Below are 19,398 nucleotides of genomic sequence, written 5' to 3'. Positions count from 1 at the left end.
TCATACAAACAATTCCCTTAGACACTCCAGTGTCCCAGTATTACCACCCATGCCACTCATTATGGGGAGGAATGGTTATGAAAACCAACACCCCAGTAAAGAAAAAACGTTCTCTCGATCCCAAAGGACCAAGCCCCAGACCCAGGTGAATATACAAATCAGATCTTACCCACAAATCACGCTGTTGCCAATCCTTTAGAATCTAAAATCTAAAGTTTTATTCAGAAAAAGAAAGAAATATCGATGAGAGCTAGAATTGGTTAAATGGAATCAATGACATACAGTAATGGCCAAGTTCTCAGTTCAGGCTTGCAGCAGTGATGGAATAAACTGCAGGCTCAAATCCAGTCTCTGGAGTCCATCCACTGCTGGGATGGGTCATTCAGTCCTTTGTTCAGAGCTTCAGTTTGTAACAAGGTTCCTCCTGAAGTAAGAAGCAGGATTGAAGACAAGATGGAGGGGTTTCCAGGGCCTTTTATATTCTTTCTCTTGTGGATGGAAACCCCTTGGTTCTTCTGTGCAAAATCACAGCAACAAGATGGACTTTGGGCATGGGCAAGTCACATGGGCAAGTCACATGTCCATGCATGACTCAGTTCTTTACAGGCTGACGCCATTGTTTACATGTTAGTTTGAACGTTCCCAGGAAAGCTCAGATGTGGTCTGGAGTCTCCCAAAGTTCACTGTCAGTTAAGTGTTTCTTGACTGGGCACTTACTCAAAATAGTCCTTTTTCAAGAAGATGACCAAATGCTTCACTGAGGCTACTTAGAATCAAAACACATTGAGATACAAGTACATAGCCAATATTCATAGCTTCAACTACAAAAATGATACACACATACAGATAGCATAATCATAACCAGCAAATCATACCCTTTTTATGGACACCTCACACAACAACCTTTGTACAATATTTTCTGCAAATATATAACAGTGGTTACAACAATGATCTATACGGTCACAGTTTATGTCAATAACATCACATAGCCAGCGTCTCGCAGGCAGGGCAGACCCACTGCTTCCATAGTTATGACAGGAGGAAGGTGGGGATGGACTTGAAGAGGCAGGAGGGTTAGAAGGTAGCTTTCTGGGGGTTGGGGAGGGCTGGGGAGGGCAAGCTAGGAACCAGTTAAGCAGGTGCCAGAAAGGAGGGAGGTGATGGTTAAGCAGGAGGAAGTGGGTGCTTGGGCTAGGGAGCTGACATACACCATCTCGTCCGACTGTGACTCACGGGGAGAATCGTGCCTGTCACTGCAAGGGTTAGGCCCTCGGTCAGTGCCAGGCCACAAGGTGGGGATGCGGGGAAGAGAGGACGGGCTCATGACCGCTGGTGGGGACTCTTTCCCCAGGGCAGTGGGAGCGAGGGGAGTGACAGCTGCTGTGCACGTCCCTTTGGTGGCTGCCCATGTGCCAGGCAGCGAGGGACGTGCTGGTGATTCGGGGATCCCAAACCGCAGGCCGGAAGGGCGCCTTTCATGTCTCTGTGCCCAGCATACTGAGCGGGCTGGGGCCAGCGTGTTCCAGCCTCCCACCGCAGCTTGAGCCCTGGGAAAGCCCAAACCTCGGCGACTGTGGTAGCTGGGGGCGGGCAGGCGATTCTGTCCCATGCAAACTCCCCGCCTTCCATCGCTTGTGGCTCCCCTGTGGGCAGTCAGAGCTCAACCTCATACTTTCACTTGTATGCCCACACCAGCACTGTCCCTCACCCCCTCCCATGCCTCTCCCCAGGAGTTCCTTGTGTAGCCCCTTTGGGTTTAGCGAGCATGGCCCCTTTAAATCTTTTTCCTAGGTGGGGAGCGGGAGCAGTGAGAGAAAGGAGGGAAACTCCAGGTGGGGCGCTGGAGCCAGAGAGAGGGAGAAGGGCTGCAGCCCACAGGCCCTTGCAAAGTGAAGCAGCAGAGAACCTGCCTGAAGCCTGGGAAGGACAGGGCGGCCGATCGGGAACACCCCAGGACAGGAGCCAGGAGGAGCACTGTGCCAGGGGGGAATCGCCCGAGAAGGACAGGCTGGAGCTGGACCCAGTATCCCGGCTGCCCAGAGCTGCATGGGGCTGTGAGTCCTGGGGGTTGTGACTCTGCATTGGGAATAAGGAGGGAGGCTGTAGCTAGTTAAGTGGGGAGGTTGTCGCTCTGTGTGGCTTTGCAGAGAGCATCAGAAGAGGGCACCGGAGGCATTTGTTGGGGAAAGTTCACCGGTGTCGAAGATAACCAGGAGCACCCAAGACTCCCCACCGGACTGGAACTTTGCTCAGGACTCCTGACCTCTGTGCGCAGACACATTGCTCAGTGTCTGCCCTTTCAGACTGTGCTACCCCTGGGCCTGTGGGGCCTTGGTTTGGGTGCAACCCTGTTCTACTGCTCTCCCTATATTTCCCCTTGTTGTTTTTCTCCTCTCATCCCTCTGTAAATAAATATCTCCCTTTGTTATATCCATTGTACTTTTCCTGTGTGTGTGTTTGTGTTCACTCTGGGGGGTTTGGAACAGGTGCCCCTGGGGTGGAAGGGATTTTTCCTGCTGCATTCCTGTGCATGCCTTCTCTTGGCCAGAGCTGCATGCAGAGCAGACTCCATATTGGCCACGAGGGCGCTAAAGTTACACTTGTAATGCTCCTTCCCTCCCCATCACTCACCCACCTACTGACAGGTTTCAGAGTAGCAGCCGTGTTAGTCTGTATCCACAAAAAGAAAAGGAGGACTTGTGGCACCTTAGAGACTAACAAATTTATTTGAGCATAAGCTTTCGTGAGCTACAGCTCACCTCATCGGATGCATACTGTGGAAAATACAGTGGGGAGATTTATATACACACAGAACATGAAACAATGGGTGTTACCATACACACTGTAACCAGAGCGATCACTTAAGGTGAGCTATTACCAGCAGGAGAGGAAAAAAAACCTTTTGTAGTGATAATCTAGGTGGGCCATTTTCAGCAGTGGACAAGAATGTCTGAGGAACAGTAGAGCGGGGGAAATAAACAGGGGAAATAGTTTTACTTTGTGTAATGACACATCCACTCCCAGTCTTTATTCAAGCCTAATTTAATGGTGTCCAGTTTGCAAATTAATTCCAATTCAGCAGTCTCTCATTGGAGTCTGTTTTTGACTTTTTTTTGTTGTAATATTGCAACTTTTAGGTCTGTAATCGAGTGACCAGAGAGATTGAAGTGTTCTCCGATGGGTTTTTGAATGTTATAATTCTTGACGTCTGATTTGTGTCCATTTATTTTTTTACATAAAGAGTCTCCAGTTTGGCCAATATACATGGCAGAGGGGCATTGCTGGCACATGATGGCATATATCACATTGGTAGATGTGCAGGTGAACGAGCCTCTGATAGTGTGGCTGATGTGATTAGGCCCTATGATGGTGTCCCCTGAATAGATATGTGGGCACAGTTGGCAACGGGTTTTGTTGCAAGGATACGTTCCTGGGTTAGTGTTTTTGTTGTGTGGTGTGTGTTTGCTGGTGAGTATTTGCTTCAACAGACAGCCGCTCAACCTGAAGCAAATACTTAAATCTTAAGCACTCTCTGCCATATCTGTTTGGTCCTCGCCCCATACACAATGGGGTTCAGCATGGGTGGGACCAGGAGGTAGAAGTTGGCCAGCAGGATGTGGATGCGAGGAGACACATTTTGGCCGAACCGGTGTGTCAGCGATGAGGCGACAATGGGTGTGTAGAAGGCCAGGATGGCGCAGACATGGGAGATGCAGGTGCTGAAGGTCTTGAGGCGGGCATCAACTGAGGCTAGCCTGAGCACGGCCCGCAGGATCATGATGTAGGACAGGACAATGAACAGCAAATCCATGAGCAGCACCAGAAAGCCAATAGTCAGGCCATAGAGATTGCTGATGGTGATATCCCCACACACCAGTATCACAACTGCCATGTGCTCACAGTAGGAATGTGCGATGATGTTGGTCCTGTAGTACGCGTACCGTTGGACAAGTAGGAGCAGTGGAGAGATGTACAACATGCCCCGGATCATGGCCGCCAGCCCAATCTTGGATACGATCATGTTGGTCAAGACGGTCTTGTGCCTCAGTGGGTTGCAGATGGCGATGTAGCGGTCGAAAGCCATGGCCAGGAAGATCCCAGACTCTATGGTTGAGAAGGAGTGTATGACAAACATCTGGAGGAGGCAGGCTTCCAAGCTGATCTCTCTGTAACTGAACCAGAAGATGGCCAGCAGCTTGGGCATGGTGGAGGTGGAGAGGACTAGGTCGATGACGGCCAGCATGGAGAGGAAGTAGAACATGGGCTCATGCAGGCTCGGCTCCGTCTTGATGATGAAGAGGATGGTGCAGTTCCCCAGGATGGCGATGACGTACATGAAGCAGAAGGGGATGGAGATCCAGACATGCAGGGTTTCCAGCCCAGGGATGCCGATCAGGAGGAACTTTGCGGGATGGAAGCAGGAGCCATTGAAAGGTAACGTGATGCATTTCCTGCGCCAGATGAGACTTCAAGAGATGCTTCTGGCCCTATAATGAGAGGCAGCGGGTGCTAGTTGGCAGAGATTGCATTGCCTCTAACTAGTACTCAGGCATCTAGTGCTGGGAAGAAACAGATCTACCAGCCTGACCACACTGTCCCCACTTTACAAATAATTAACCATTGATGGTGAGGTTCTGTGGCCTGTGCTATGCAGGGGGTCCGAGGAGATGATGCAAACGGGCCCTTCCGGCCTTCAAATCTATGAGGCACTGATTCAATTAGGGCATGATCCAACTCTTACTGAAATCAATGGGGAGTCTTTCCATTGATGTCAGTGGAGCTGGGTCGGTAGCTCTTCGATAGCATTTTTCTCTTGGACATTTCTATGAATACAACCCCTATGTGCAGCAACACTAGACTGGATAAACGTGACCAGCGTTGTCAACCTGCAGGGGTGTGTGTGGTGGGATTACTGTCTCTGCGAGAACACACACTTTGCATTTCTTGTCATTTCTGTATGTGGCCAGTCATGCCCTAGGTGGCCTTGATGGAGGGGGGACATTTAATTTCTCTGTCTGTCTGTCTTAGCTTCCCCTCCCATTCCAGCACTGCTTCCTGCATTCGCCTGGCACAATTAAGCAGAGACAGAATGATCTCTTTTAGGGCATGAATGACAGCAATGCATGTTATTTAGGGACAATACCATCACAACCCCTGGGCAGAGGTGGTGGAATGAGATGCTAAGAAAGAAACAATGAATAAAAAAAGCAGACTTTCTAAGAAAACGTTTTGAGAGAGATATATATAGCCAGTCTCATTTATTGAGAGCGTAAATTACTGAACAAAGCATGATCTATCTATCTATCTATCTATCTATCTATCTATCTATCTATCTATCTATCTATCTATCTATCTATCTATCTATCCCAGTGGTTCTCAAACTTTTGTACTGGTGACCCCTTTCACACAGCAAGCCTCTGAGTGCGACCGCCCTCTTATAAATTAAAAACACTTCTTTGTATATTTAACACTATTATAAATGCTGGAAGCAAAGTGGGGTTTGGGGTGGAGGCTGACAGCTCGCAACCCCCATGTAATAACCTCACGACCCCCTGAGGGGTCCCGACCCCTGGTTTGAGAACCCCTGATCTATCCCCATACACCCCATCTATCTATCGATCTATCTAATCACCAGACCCACCCACTGTATCCATCTATCTATCTACAGACAGTATATGTTATGTATAGACGTAGACACAAATACACACTGTGGCCTATCAAAATAAGTTCACTTTTGGAACACATTTCAGATACGATTAAATAAACTTGTTCTTTTCTGACCAGCTCTCTCTCTGTTAATAAGGTGAGTTTTAATTTTTATTCCATGCTCATTCATCTGCTGGTTAAAGCAAGGTGGTGCAAGGGGAGCTAAGGTCCCCCATCTTTGCTAATAACACAGGGGAGGGCCGCCTCTGCTCCCTCGCCTGAGTAAGCAGCACTCCCCTGCCTCCTCCCCTGCACTATTTCAATCCACTGTAGCTGCCCCACAGTGCTGGGGGCAGGAAAACCAGAAAGCAAGGAGGGAGTTCCAGGGATGACTTTCTAGCCATGCGAGCTGACTGATCACCGATGGGACAGTCTGCTATGTGCTATATGTTACACAGGCTATAACACATGGCACCAACTTGGATCAACAGTGCACATGCCACACCGCTCTTTAAATATACTCAAAGGCTCAGAAATGATGGTCCAGTGGTTAGGGCCCTAGGCTGGGACACAAGAGAGTGTGTTGAATTGCCAGCTCTGCTATAGGCTCCCTATGTGACCATGGGCAGGTGATTTAGTCACTGGTCTCCTTGTGCCTCAGTTTCCCCGTGTGTACAATGGAGATAACAGTCCTGCCTGGCTCCATGGGGGTGAGTGAGGATCCATCCATCAAAGACCGCGAGGCTCTCAGCTACTGTGGGGCTGGGGCCATATAAGTACTGGAGATGGAGAGAGATATTTTCTATTTAATACCTTGCCCCTCCTGGGCTCAGCTGAACCAGCTTATGGTGAACGTTCTTCATCTACCTGTGCCACGAGAAGCATGTTGCTACAGCATGAAGCCAGCTCACTTCTTAGACATGATGGCAGCATCTGGGATCTGGAGATCTGGAGCCTGCTCACTCACCAGGTCAGCATCGTTTGGCAATAGCTGCAAGGCTTGATGGTAACTTCCCAGGGATGCCAGGGTCAGAGCATGCGAGTATTTATAGCTCCTCCAATGCACGGCCCACTGGGGAACGTCAGCCAACAGGGAGAATCTGCAGCTCTGGCCCCTTTCACAAAGCAACATGCTTCCAAGTTTAGAAACTCTGCCACTGAATATTAACTCTCCATAGGTCTTGACATCCTCCGGACTGTACTCTGTGTGCAAACACAGAACAGGCTGGCTCCCCAGCTGGTGTAAATTGGGGGAACTCCCCTGAACTCCACTGGAGCTACATCCGTTTAAACCAGCTGAGGATCTGGCCACCTAGCTAGCTAGGTGTATATGGAGAGAGAAAGAGAGAGATGGGTGTGTATGGAGATAGATAGATAGATGGGGGGGTGTATGGGGATAGATTAGATAGATAGATAGATGGGGGTGTATAAGGATAGATAGATTAGATATATAGGGGGTGTCTGAGGATAGATAGGGGGTGTATGAGCATAGATATATTAGATAAATGGGGGTGAGGATAGATAGATTAGATACATGGGGGTGTATGAGAATAGATAGATTAGATAAATAGATAAGGGGTGAGGATAGATAGATTAGATAGATAGGGGATGAGGATGGATAGATTAGATAGGAGGGTGTATGAGGATAGACAGATAGATAGATGTGGGGGGTGTATGAGGATAGATAGATAGAGGGGGCATATGGTGGTAGATGAATAAATAGGGGGTGTATGGGGATAGCTAGCTAGCTAGATAGGGGGTGTACGTGAATAGATAGGTAGATTAGATAGGAGGGTGTATGAGGATAGACAGATAGATAGATGGGGGGGTGTATGAGGATAGATAGAGGGGGTGTATGGTGGTAGATGGATAAATAGGGGGTATATGAGGATAGCTAGCTAGATAGGGGGTGTACATAAATAGACAGATAGATAGATTAGATGGGGGGTGTATGAGGATAGATTAGATAGATTACATGGATCCACATTTTACAGCAAATACTTGTTTAACTTCAATACTTTTTAAACTAACTTTACGGCCAGCAGATTTTAACTCCTCAAACAGATAGTAAATCTGCATTTACTCTTGGAAAGCTGTTAACTGATACTGGTTCTTAAAGCAAGTTGTGATGGTTATTTCCCCTTGTACAGTAGATCCCCTATTTGACAGATTAATTGTGGATTGATCAGTTCACAAAATCACAAAAGTTCATAACACTGAACATTTCAAAATTGCAGTAGGTCCAGTGCATAAGCTGCAGCATGATGCACTGCATTGCTTTCTTCTCATTCTTCAAAACCACTGCAAAATGATTTCCAAAGCTCTGACGGCATTGAGGGGTGAAGGGTTATCAATTTGTTCTTCATCAAAATCACCTTCTTTATGTGATTGTTTTTCTTTTCCATCATGAACCATGGTTTATGTAATTGGTCATTCATAAGACAGGTGTTCATAAAATCCAACTTCGACTGTGACTGTCCTGCATAGGAAACAACCTTCATTTAAACAACAAGGAGTCCGGTGGCACCTTAAAGACTAACAGATTTATCTGAGCATATTATTTTTTACCCACGGAAGCTTATACCCAAATAAATCTGTTAGTCTTTAAGGTGCCACCGGACTCCTTGTTGTTTTTGTGGATACAGACTAACACAGCTACCCCCTGATGCTCAACCTTCATTTAGGATTTCTCAATGGCTTCCTTAATGACAGCACCATACATATTCCTTGGAATAACATTGCATTGCACACTAGTATCCCATTCGAAAAATAGACCCCTGCTGTTACTATTTAGAGGTATTTATCAAAGTAAAGCAGTATGTTTTGCAATCACTGTCACTACCAAGCGATCTGAGGCCCTTACTTCCAGTCCTCCAACCATGTAGACTCTTGTGCTTTTAGCTGTGTGGCCCACCTTTGAAGAATATATTTCCTGTTGCATTAGTGGCATAGTTGACTGAATTCTGGCCAGGATGGACCTACACACAGTGCATAGGAATGGTTGCTCATCAAAAAAATTATTCTTATTTTGGTTGGTATTTTGCTGTCTTTGTTCCTGGTTTTCTCTTTGTGAAATGCTACAATACAATTGTTGATCATTCTGTACTGAGTCACTCTTCATGTTGCTAACTTTGCTGACTCTTATAGCACTGCAATACTTTGGTCTAATTTCGGTTGTTGGGTTTAGTGTACCGGTGATGGTGGTGCTTGTGGCCTGTGATAGACAGGCGGTCCGACTAGATGATTCAGGGGTCCCTTCTGGTCTTAATCTCTATGACTCCATGGCCTCAGTGGGCTTTGGATCAGGTCCCACAGTTATAAGCAAATGCCATTTGGCATTAGGTCGGCTTCCCAAACATTTCAGAGACTAATTGTACAGATCATAGAATCATAGAATATCAGGGTTGGAAGGGACCTCAGGAGGTCATCTAGTCCAACCCCCTGCTCAAAGCAGGACCAATCCCCAACTAAATCATTGAGAGCCTGTTCCTAAACTCATAAACTACATCGAGTTCTTTCCATTGACTTCAAAGGATCCATGTGCTCTGGAAGTTATAATGTGGGTGACAAAGCACCTCCTTCATCTTGCCTGACTTAGCGCTTCCCCTCTGGTGATGGTGAGCCTGGGGTAATTGGTCCCACCTCAGGGCAGGGTTCGCCTTCCCCCTTCTGTGCGTCCTGGGTCATACTTTCAGGGTAGGCTTGAGGGTCGGCTTAAGGGGTGATCCTCCACCAAACAAAAAGGAAACAGTCTCAAACAAAAACCCAGGGGGGTACCTTTTGCTGCCCCCTTCACTGGTGCAGGGTGTCATGGTTGGTTGCCTTGGGGTGTCAGTCCTTCCCCTAGCAGACACTCAGGTTTGGCTGTTCACCTATGGGAAGGAGCAAAGCCTCTCACCCTGGAGAAGCTTATTTCACTACTAGCCTGGCAGCAGCTTCTCTTTCTCTCTTTTTCCTCTCTTTCTGCCCAAAGGAGGGGTTTTTAAAGGTCTCAGGCAGCTCTTAATTGGGATCAGGTGTTGCTAATTGACCTGAGGTAACCCCTTCTCAGCCTGTAGGGAAAAGGGCCTTTAACATTCTAGGGCTAACATATCGGCCTTCCAAGACCTTCTTGCAGCCGTCCGGCGCGACTTTGTCACATACCCTGCCCACCCCCGCTCAGCACCATGGGGTTGGGCCACTGGGGTCAAAAGACAGTGCACCCTTGACAGGCCATCCACTGTGCCATGCCTGGTCCCCGACCTGAGCTGCATGCTGAAGTGGAAGGGTCGTAACGGCAGGAACCATCTCGTTACCCTTGCGTTTCATTCTTTGTTTTGGTGCATCCATTTCGGGGGGGGGGGCATGGTCAGTGAGGAGGATAAACCTCCGTCTGAGTAGGTAGTATCGGAGGATTTCCATGGCCCACTTTACCGCAAGGCATTCCTTCTCTACCACTGCATACTTTTGTTCTCTGGGCAGGCGTTTCCGACTAAGGAATAGGATTGTGGTGTTCTTCCTCTCCCACCACTTGAGAAAGCACTGCTCCGAACCCGACCTCGAAGGCATCAGTTTGCCTCAAAGTCTGGGGCTACTAGCACTGGGTTACTGCTGAGGTCAGTCCTCAGGTCTGTAAAAGGCTCTTCAGCTGTGCTGGACCATTTCACTATGTCTGGGCCCCAGGCTTTTATCAGATCCGTCAACGGGTATGCTCTGGTAGCCAAGTGGGGAATGAATCGCCTATAGTACCCAACTATCCCCAGGATTTCTCTGACCTATTTCTTCCGGATCAGCTGGGGCCTACTTTGTATCGCCTCCAACTTGTTCAGCTGGGGCTTCACTTCACCCCCTCCCCACAATATACTCGAGGTATTTGGCTTCTACTAGCCCTACTGCACGTTTGGAGGGATTTGCAGTGAGATCCACCTTCCTCAGGGTTTCCAATATTGCTTCCACCTTTTCTAGGTGTATCTCCCAGTCTGGGCTATGTATGACAACATCGTCAAGGTAAGTGGCCACATACTAGTTATGTGGACACAACAGCTTATCCCTGAGCCACTGGGAGGTTGCGGGGGCCCATGTAATCCAAAAGGGAGGACCGTGTATTGGTACAATCCCTTTGGTGTCGAAAAGGCAGTCTTCTCTTTGGCTTCCTTGGCCAGAGGGATTTTCCAATAACCTTTGGTCAGGTCAAGGGTGGACAAAAATTGTGCTTTTCCCAATCGGTTGTTTAGCTCATCTATCCGAGGTATGGGGTAAGAATCAAACTGGGACACCTCATTTAATTTTCGGAAGTAATTGCAGAATTGCCTGCTGTCATCTGACTTAGGCACCAGGACAATTAGACTGGACCATTGACTATGGGACTCCTCAATGACTCCCAGCTCCAGCATTCTACCAACTTTGGTCCTGATCTCCTCCCTTTTTGCTTCTGGGATCAGGTATGGCTTAACATGCACATTTACTCCAGGATCTGTGATGATGTGGTAATGGACCTCTGTGGTCCTGCCTGGCTTTTCCGAGAACATGTTGTGGTTCCATTCAATCATATTGATAACTTCTCATTGTTCAGGGGCCAATTCAAGGGATATCCCCACCTGTCCCTGATGTTTGCTTTCTTGGGGTGGCATCTGTAGGGTGACCAGATGAGCTTCCCTGTCTTGCCATAGGTTTACATGGTAGATCTGTTCCGGCTTCCAGCGATCAGGCTGTCAAACCTTATAGTTGATCTCTCCAGTGGCTTCTGTTACTTCACATGGCCCCTGCCATCTGGCCAGGAGCTTGCTCTCAGCAGTGGGCACCAGCACCATTACCCGATCTCCCACCTGGAATTTCCGGGCCATCACTTGGCGATTGTAATAGGTCTGGTAGGCCTCTTGTGCCTTCTCCATGTGTTCCCGCACTATGGGGGTGACTTGGGCTATCCTGTCTTTCTTCTGCATCATATGTTCAATGATGCTTATTTCCTGGTTCGGCTGCTCTTCCCAGCCCTCCTTAGCGATGTCCAGTATGCCACAGGGGTGACAACCATAGAACAGCTCGAAAAGGGAAAACCCGGTTGAAGTCTGGGGAACCTCCCTTATAGCAAACATCAGGTATGGTAGTAAGGTGTCCCAATTCTTCCTGTCTTGGCTCACAACTTTCTGTATCATGTTCTTCAGTGTCTTATTAAAGTGTTTGACGAGGCCATCAGTCTGTGGATGGTAGATTGTTGTTCTTAGGGCCCTTATGTGGAGCATTGCCCACAGGCCCTTCATCAACTTTGACATGAAGGGGGTTTCTTGATCCATTAAGATCTCTTTGGGTATCTCCACCCTAGAAAAAATTTGGATTAATTCCTTAGCTATCGTCTTGGATGTTGTGTTTCATAGGGGTGCGGCTTCTGGGTACCAGGTGGCATAGTCCAGAACAACGAGCACACTCCGATGGCCCCAGGTTGACTGCTCCAGTGGGCCTATCAGGTCCATGGCTATCCTCTCGAATGGGACTTTGATAATTGGGGAGGTACTAAAGGGCCCCTCAAGTGAGGTCAGGGGCCATGGAATTGGCATTCTGGGCAGAAGGCGTAATATTGTCGGACCTCCGTATAAACTTCTGGCCAGAAGAACCTCCGCAGGAGTCGATTGAGGGTTTTATGTATCCCTAGGTGTCCTCCAAACACATGACTATGAGATAGGTCTAATACTGCCCTCTGGTGCCTTCGAGGTACCAACAGCTGCTCCACCTCTTGCTCTTGTAGTCGGACTACCCTACATAGCAGATCCCTTTTTATTATGAAATATGGCTCTGGGCCTTTGGTTTTCCCCTCCACCAGGATCCCATTCACCTAAACTACCTCTTTTTTAATGTTATTGTACAGCGGATCATTGGCCTGATCCTGCCCCAAAGTCTCAAGTGAGGGTCCAATAAACCCATGTCATAAATATAAAGGGAAGGGTAAACCCCTTTAAAATCCCTCCTGGCCAGAGGAAAAATCCTCTCACCTGTAAAGGGTTAAGAAGCTAAAGGTAACCTCGCTGGCACCTGACCAAAATGACCAATGAGGAGACAAGATACTTTCAAAAGCTGGCAGGAGGGAGAGAAACAAAGGGTCTCTGTCTGTCTATATGCTGCTTTTGTCGGGGATAGAACAGGAATGGAGTCTTAGAACTTTTAGTAAGTAATCTAGCTAGGTATGCGTTAGATTATGATTTCTTTAAATGGCTGAGAAAAGAATTGTGCTGAATAGAATAACTATTTCTGTCTGTGTATCTTTTTTGTAACTTAAGGTTTTGCCTAGAGGGATTCTCTATGTTTTGAATCTAATTACCCTGTAAGGTATCTACCATCCTGATTTTACAGAGGGGATTTCTTTACTTCTATTTACTTCTATTTCTATTAAAAGTCTTCTTGTAAGAAAACTGAATGCTTTTTCATTGTTCTCAGATCCAAGGGTTTGGGTCTATGGTCACCTATGCAAATTGGTGAGGCTTTTTATCCAACATTTCCCAGGAAAGGCGGGGTGCAAGTGTTGGGAGGATTGTTCATTGTTCTTAAGATCCAAGGGTCTGGGTCTGTAGTCACCTAGGCAAATTGGTGAGGCTTTTTACCAAACCTTGTCCAGGAAGTGGGGTGCAAGGTTTTGGGAAGTATTTTGGGGGGAAAGACGTTTCCAAACAGCTCTTCCCCAGTAACCAGTATTAGTTTGGTGGTGGTAGCGGCCAATCCAAGGACAAAGGGTGGAATATTTTGTACCTTGGGGAAGTTTTTGACCTAAGCTGGTAAAGATAAGCTTAGGAGGTTTTCATGCAGGTCCCCACATCTGTACCCTAGCGTTCAGAGTGGGGGAGGAACCTTGACAGCCCACATTCAAGGGGACCTACTTCTGGTTCCCTCTCAGGGTTGGTCTCCATGGGACTGGGTACAGCTTCCAGCTCATCGACCCTCTGTGTCACCCTCCCCCCCACCAGCTGGATATGATTTCTTCCCTACAAGCGCAGCCTTTTGGTTCTGGGCCAGGATCCTGGTTCCCAACCTCTTATCTGTCCTCCTTTCTCGCCTATTCTTCCAGAGCTTCCCAGGTGTAGAGAACAAGTCCTGGGCTAATTCACAGAAGACCTGGAGAGGGCTAGTTACTGGGGTCATTGTATCAGTCACGAGGTTACTATCCTCCACTGACTTGTCTATGGGGTATATGCCTCTAAACAGTGGGAAATCTTGTCCTATAAGGCCCAGATATGAGAGTTTCGGGACCACCCCCGCCATCACGCTTGTGGTATTCCCCTAGAGCTCAATTGGTACAGGGATGGTTGAATAATAATTGACAGCACTATGTACACAGGTTATTCCAGTGTGCTTGGCCTGAGACAGCTGGTTCTGCCCCCCTGGTTTCCCTGAGACCAGTGTGACAGCACTTCCAGAGTCCACTAAGGCCAGGGTCTGTATGCCATTCGTCCTAATTGGCCACATGTCTTTACGGGGGACCATTGCGACTCCCACAAGGTTTATCAAGCTGCAAAGATCTTCATGATCCCCCAGATTGCACTGCATGGGCTCCTCCACATTAGGGTACTGGGAGGCTATATATCTTAATTCCCCACAAGCATAATGCCTATATGCTGCTCAGGGCATCCCCCTATTCTTTGGGCTAGTGGGCATAATCCCATGACCCTCTCTGCCCAGGTTTCCCTTCGCGGTCTCAGGCTGCTCTTCAGACTCCTTCCTCCCCAACATAGTTTTGCCTGGTGCTTTGGAAACCCAGGCCCTCGGGGCAGGGACTGGCCTCTTGCCCCGATGCATCTCTTTCCTGGTAGTCTGAGAAAGTTCCTTGGGCGTTAAGTGTCTCTCTACAAGGGCAACTATCTCATCATAGGAGGAGGGGTCATTTTGGCTGACCCATCCTTGTAGATCTCGTGGTAATCATAGAATCATAGAATATCAGGATTGGAAGGGACCTCAGGAGGTCATCTAGTCCAACCCCCTGCTCAGAGCAGGACCAATCCCCAACTAAATCATCCCAGCAATGGCTTTGTCAATCCTGACCTTAAAAACTTCACAGGAAGGAGATTCCACCACCTCCCTAGGTAACGCATTCCAGTGCTTCACCACCCTCATAGTGAAAAAGTTTTTCCTAACATCCAACCTAAACCTCCCCCACTGCAACTTGAGACCATTACTCCTCGTTCTGTCATCTGCTACCACTGAGAACAATCGAGATCCATCCTCTTTGGAACCCCCTTTCAGGTAGTTGAAAGCAGCTATCAAATCCCCCCTCATTCTTCTCTTCTGCAGACTAAACAATCCCAGTTCCCTCAGCCTTTCCTCATAAGTCATGTGTTCCAGTCCCCTAATCATTTTTGTTGCCCTCCGCTGGATGCTTTCCAATTTTTTCACATCCTTCTTGTAGTGTGGGGCCCAAAACTGGACACAGTACTCCAGATGAGGCCTCACCAATGTCGAATGGAGGGGAACAATCACGTCCCTCGATCTGCTGGCAATGCCCCTACATATACATCCCAAAATGCCATTGGCCTTCTTGGCAACAAGGACACACTGTTGACTCATATCCAGCTTCTCGTCCACTGTAACCCCTAGGTCCTTTTCTGCAGAACTGCTGCCTAGCCATTCGGTCCCTAGCCTGTAGCAGTGCATGGGGTTCTTCCGTCCTAAGTGCAGGACTCTGCACTTGTCCTTGTTGAACCTCATCAGATTTCTTTTGGCCCAATCCTCTAATTTGTCTAGGGCCCTCTGTATCCTATCCCTATCCTCCAGCGTATCTAACTCTCCTCTCAGTTTAGTATAATCTGCAAACTTGCTGAGGGTGCAATCCATGCCATCCTCCAGATCATTAATGAAGATATTGAACAAAAACGGACCCAGGACCGACCCTTGGGGCACTCCACTTGATACCGGCTGCCAGCTAGACATGGAGCCATTGATCACTTCTCGTTGAGCCCGACAATCTAGCCCGCTTTCTATCCACCTTATAGTCCATTCATCCAGCCCATATGTCTTTAACTTGCTGGCAAGAATACTGTGGAATACAGTGTCAAAAGCTTTGCTAAAGTCAAGGAATAACCCGTCCACCGCTTTCCCCTCATCCACAGAGCCAGTTATCTCATCATAGAAGGCAATTAGATTAGTCAGGCATGACTTGCCCTTGGTGAATCCATGCTGACTGTTCCTGATTATTTTCCTCTCCTCTTAGTGCTTCAGAATTGATTCCTTGAGGACCTGCTCCATGATTTTTCCAGGGACTGAGGTGAGGCTGACTGGCCTGTAGTTCTCAGGATCCTCCTTCTTCCCTTCTTTAAAGATGGACACTACATTAGCCTCTCATGAACCTATCCAACACTACAAATTGCATAATTTTCTCCGCTTTGAGGATCTCAGGGAACAGCCACAATCGTGTTAGATGGATTATGTCGAACAGCTGGGACCTCAGTGCTCTGCCATCATGGAACCTCTGGACCCTTATAGCTGTCATCATCCCGGACCTCGCCAGGATCTCAGCCTTCAACTGGGGGTAATCTGTAGCTGCTTCTGCTGCCATGTTGTAGTAGGCCTTCTGGGCCGCCCCACACAGGAAAGGGGTGAGGATGCTGGCCCATGGGTCTTGGGGCCAGGCTTCATGTAAGGCCATTCTCTCGAAGGCAAGAAGATATGCCACCACATCATCATCCACTGTCATCTTCTCTAGGTAACTCCTTGCCCTTAGGGACCATGTCCCATCATAGCCAGGCATCAGAGCAGTCAGACCCTTCAGCTGGTTCATGACAGCCTTCACAGTGGCTCCATATGAAGAGAGATTAATAAGACTGGGACTTTTGAGCTTGGAAAAGAGACGACTAAGGGGGGATATGATTGAGGTCTATAAAATCATGATTGGTATTGAGAAAGGGAATAAGGAAGTGTTCTTTACTCCTTCTCATAACACAAGAACTAGAGGTCATCAAATGAAATTAATTGGCAGCAGGTTTAAAACAAACAAAAGGAAGTATTTCTTCACACAAAGCACAGTCAACCTGTGGAACTCCTTGCCAGAGGATGTTATGAAAGCCAAGGCTATAACAGGGTTAAAAAAAATTAGATAAATTCATGAATGACAGGTCCCATCAATGGCTATTAGCCAGGATGGGCAGGGATGGTGTTCCTAGCCTCTGTTTGCCAGATGCTGGGAATGACCAACAGGGGATGGATCTTGTCGGAAGACAAGATACTGGGCTAGATGGACCTTTGGTCTTACACAGTATGGCCATTCTTCTTAGATATTAAGGTCAGAAGGGACCATTATGATCATCTAGTCTGACCTCCTGCACAATCCAGGCCACAGAATCTCACCCACCCACTCCTGTGATAAACATCTCACATATGTCTGAGCTATTGAAGTCCTCAAATCATGGTTTAAAGACTTCAAGGAGCAGAGAATCCTCCAGCAAGTGACCCATGCCCCATGCTACAGAGGAAGGCAAAAAACCTCCAGGGCCTCTTCCAATCTGCCCTGGAGGAAAATTCCTTCCCGACCCCAGTATGGCGATCACTTGAACCCTGAGCATGTGGGCAAGATTCACCAGCCAGATACCCAGGAAAGAATTCTCTGTTGTAACTCAGATCCCACCCCATCTAACATCCCATCACAGGCCATTGGGCCTATTTACCATCTTCTGTTGTTATGCCTGAGCCTGGCTGGCCACCGCTGTACCAGGAACTGGGGGACAGCCAGGGCTCGAGGCTGCCAGGGACTCCATCCAGCTAAAGGTAGGGTTGCTGGCCTTCCAGCAAGGGAACCAGGGCTTCACACCAAGCTCCAGCCTTAGTGCCCAGACACAGCCCAGACTCCAGGGTGTGGGCTTTGAGTTGTTGCTTTGGGATTGCTTGGGTTCTCATTTAACAACCTTGGTTCCTTTGCCTGTTCCTTTCCCCTTCTTTACATTTACCCCCCTCCATTCCAGGTATGAAGTATTGTGTCTTTGATTTACTGCACCCGTGAATGGGAATAGCCTACAGGCCACAGAGGTTGTTATTGGTTTCAACACCAGTCCATTAGAAACACAGGGCCATTGGTCCTAAGTGGGGGTGTCACCGAGTCCCCAAGGAGAGAAGAATTGGGAGCTCCCATCACTGCTGAAGACTGGGGTGCCCCAGAAGAGGGGCTATGTAAGAATAAAGCACAGGCCTGCCTTTCAGTGTGTCTGTGTCTGGGAATTCCTCAGGATTCAGATCCTTGATAACATATTTGCATCCACAAAATAATTACTGGGTATGCAGTGTGTGCAATTTTGAATGAGTCACAATAAGCTAGCTGTAAGTACCTCCTTGCCATGGAGCGTGGTGGCAAAATTAGTTAAAAGGCCGTTGTTGTGGGCAAGGGGCCTTGTGAGCTGCTCATCCTGCCCCTAGAGCTCAGTGCTGGGAAGCTTTCCTAAACTCAGCCTTCTTTGGACAATAATCCATGTTCTGTATTGACTTCTATTCTAGATACGTTCCACTTCCCTTTGCACCAGATAAAGTCATTTCTAGAGATCGTCAAAAAAAAAAAAAAAGAGAAAAAAAAAAGGTTGTGACCCTCTCTGAAAATTTCCATGCCATTTTCATTGCACAGCTTTCAGAAAGGACATGATTTTTCATCTATTAAAATTTTGTTTACGTTTTTTATTTCCCCTCCAAATTTTGCCTTTGAAGAAAAGGGGGGGAAAGAGAGGAAGAAGAAAGAACAATACATGAAAACAACCCAGCAAACCTCCAGAAAATCTGAAAACAACAACAACAACAAAAGGACTTCTTGGTTTGGTTTTCTGATTTCATTGAAGAATCAGAAAATCATGGGAAAAGGCCCATTTTTCATTAGAAACCTGTTGAGCAGTTGTAGTTATTTCAAAAGCTGGCCCTCCATGGATTTGTGTTAGCTAGAAGTGTCCATGTAGAAATAAATCGAAGATCGGTTCCGCAAACACCGTTGGTTCTCAACGTTTGCGTGCGTAGGGCGGGTGTGGAGGAAAAGGACTGTGTGACAGTACAGGATCAGGCTCATCAATGGCAGGTTTTTTGCCCTTGGGGGTAGGAACCCCCCAGATTTTCATATAGAGACAGAGCATTTACTCTAGTCTGGGGAAACATGTATACACCAATATGACCATGTTATGGGTTTACTATCTGCTGATGCCTGAGGTATTGGGTGAAAACAAAACCAACTCAAATACAAATTCTTGACAAGCTGATCTCCCAGTGACTCATTCTTTACCCATTATCATAATGCTGTATTGGTCCTCAGCAGACTGTATAATCAAACAATGCCTAACACAATAAAGTGCTTAATTATAAAACTGCATGCAAATAAAATCATCGTTTTACAGTTGTTGTTGTGGAATCCCTTTGGGTAACAGACTTGCTATAAACTGGATCTACATTAGACTATGTTCAGGACAGACTGGGACAGAGTCCTGCCCCTATTGAAGTTCATGGCAAGGTTCCAATAGGAACATGGCCTAGGTATAGATTTGGGTAGCTGAAAGCGCTTGCCTTGGGGAATAGCTGGGGCATGGGCTTGACAAGGCCATTGGGTAATAACCTGGGTAAAGACTAGAGAAACGGAGGGACAGGCTGCCCATGTGTAAAACAGGCAGAGAATGGAGGGCTGGGTTTCCTGAATTGGATTCAGTTGATACGAGGCTAGATGACCTGATTACCCATGATCCTCTTGGGAACAGCAGGTTCAGCATGCATTCCTGGATCTGCTTGGCCTTCACCCGCCCAGGTCTGTTGTGATCTCTTCTGGACGTGTGTTTTTAGTGCCAT

General features: G+C 47.5%; 1 protein-coding gene across 1 annotated transcript; it reads right to left on the bottom strand.

Moving 5' to 3' along the window:
• Nucleotides 1–3,514: 3,514 nt before the first annotated feature.
• On the bottom strand, nucleotides 3,515–11,174 carry LOC125631349 (olfactory receptor 52M1-like). Its single transcript, XM_048837895.2, has 3 exons — nucleotides 10,805–11,174; nucleotides 5,863–5,887; nucleotides 3,515–4,430 (listed from the first exon to the last, which is right to left on the bottom strand). Exons 1-3 carry the CDS (start codon nucleotides 11,172–11,174, stop codon nucleotides 3,515–3,517), a joined length of 1,311 nt encoding a protein of 436 aa, XP_048693852.2.
• Between the last annotated feature and the right edge of the window lie 8,224 nt (nucleotides 11,175–19,398).

The sequence above is a fragment of the Caretta caretta genome, chromosome 1, assembly GCF_965140235.1.
Source record: "Caretta caretta isolate rCarCar2 chromosome 1, rCarCar1.hap1, whole genome shotgun sequence".
Taxonomy (NCBI): domain Eukaryota; kingdom Metazoa; phylum Chordata; order Testudines; family Cheloniidae; genus Caretta; species Caretta caretta.
This window is presented reverse-complemented; position numbering and strand designations above follow the sequence as displayed.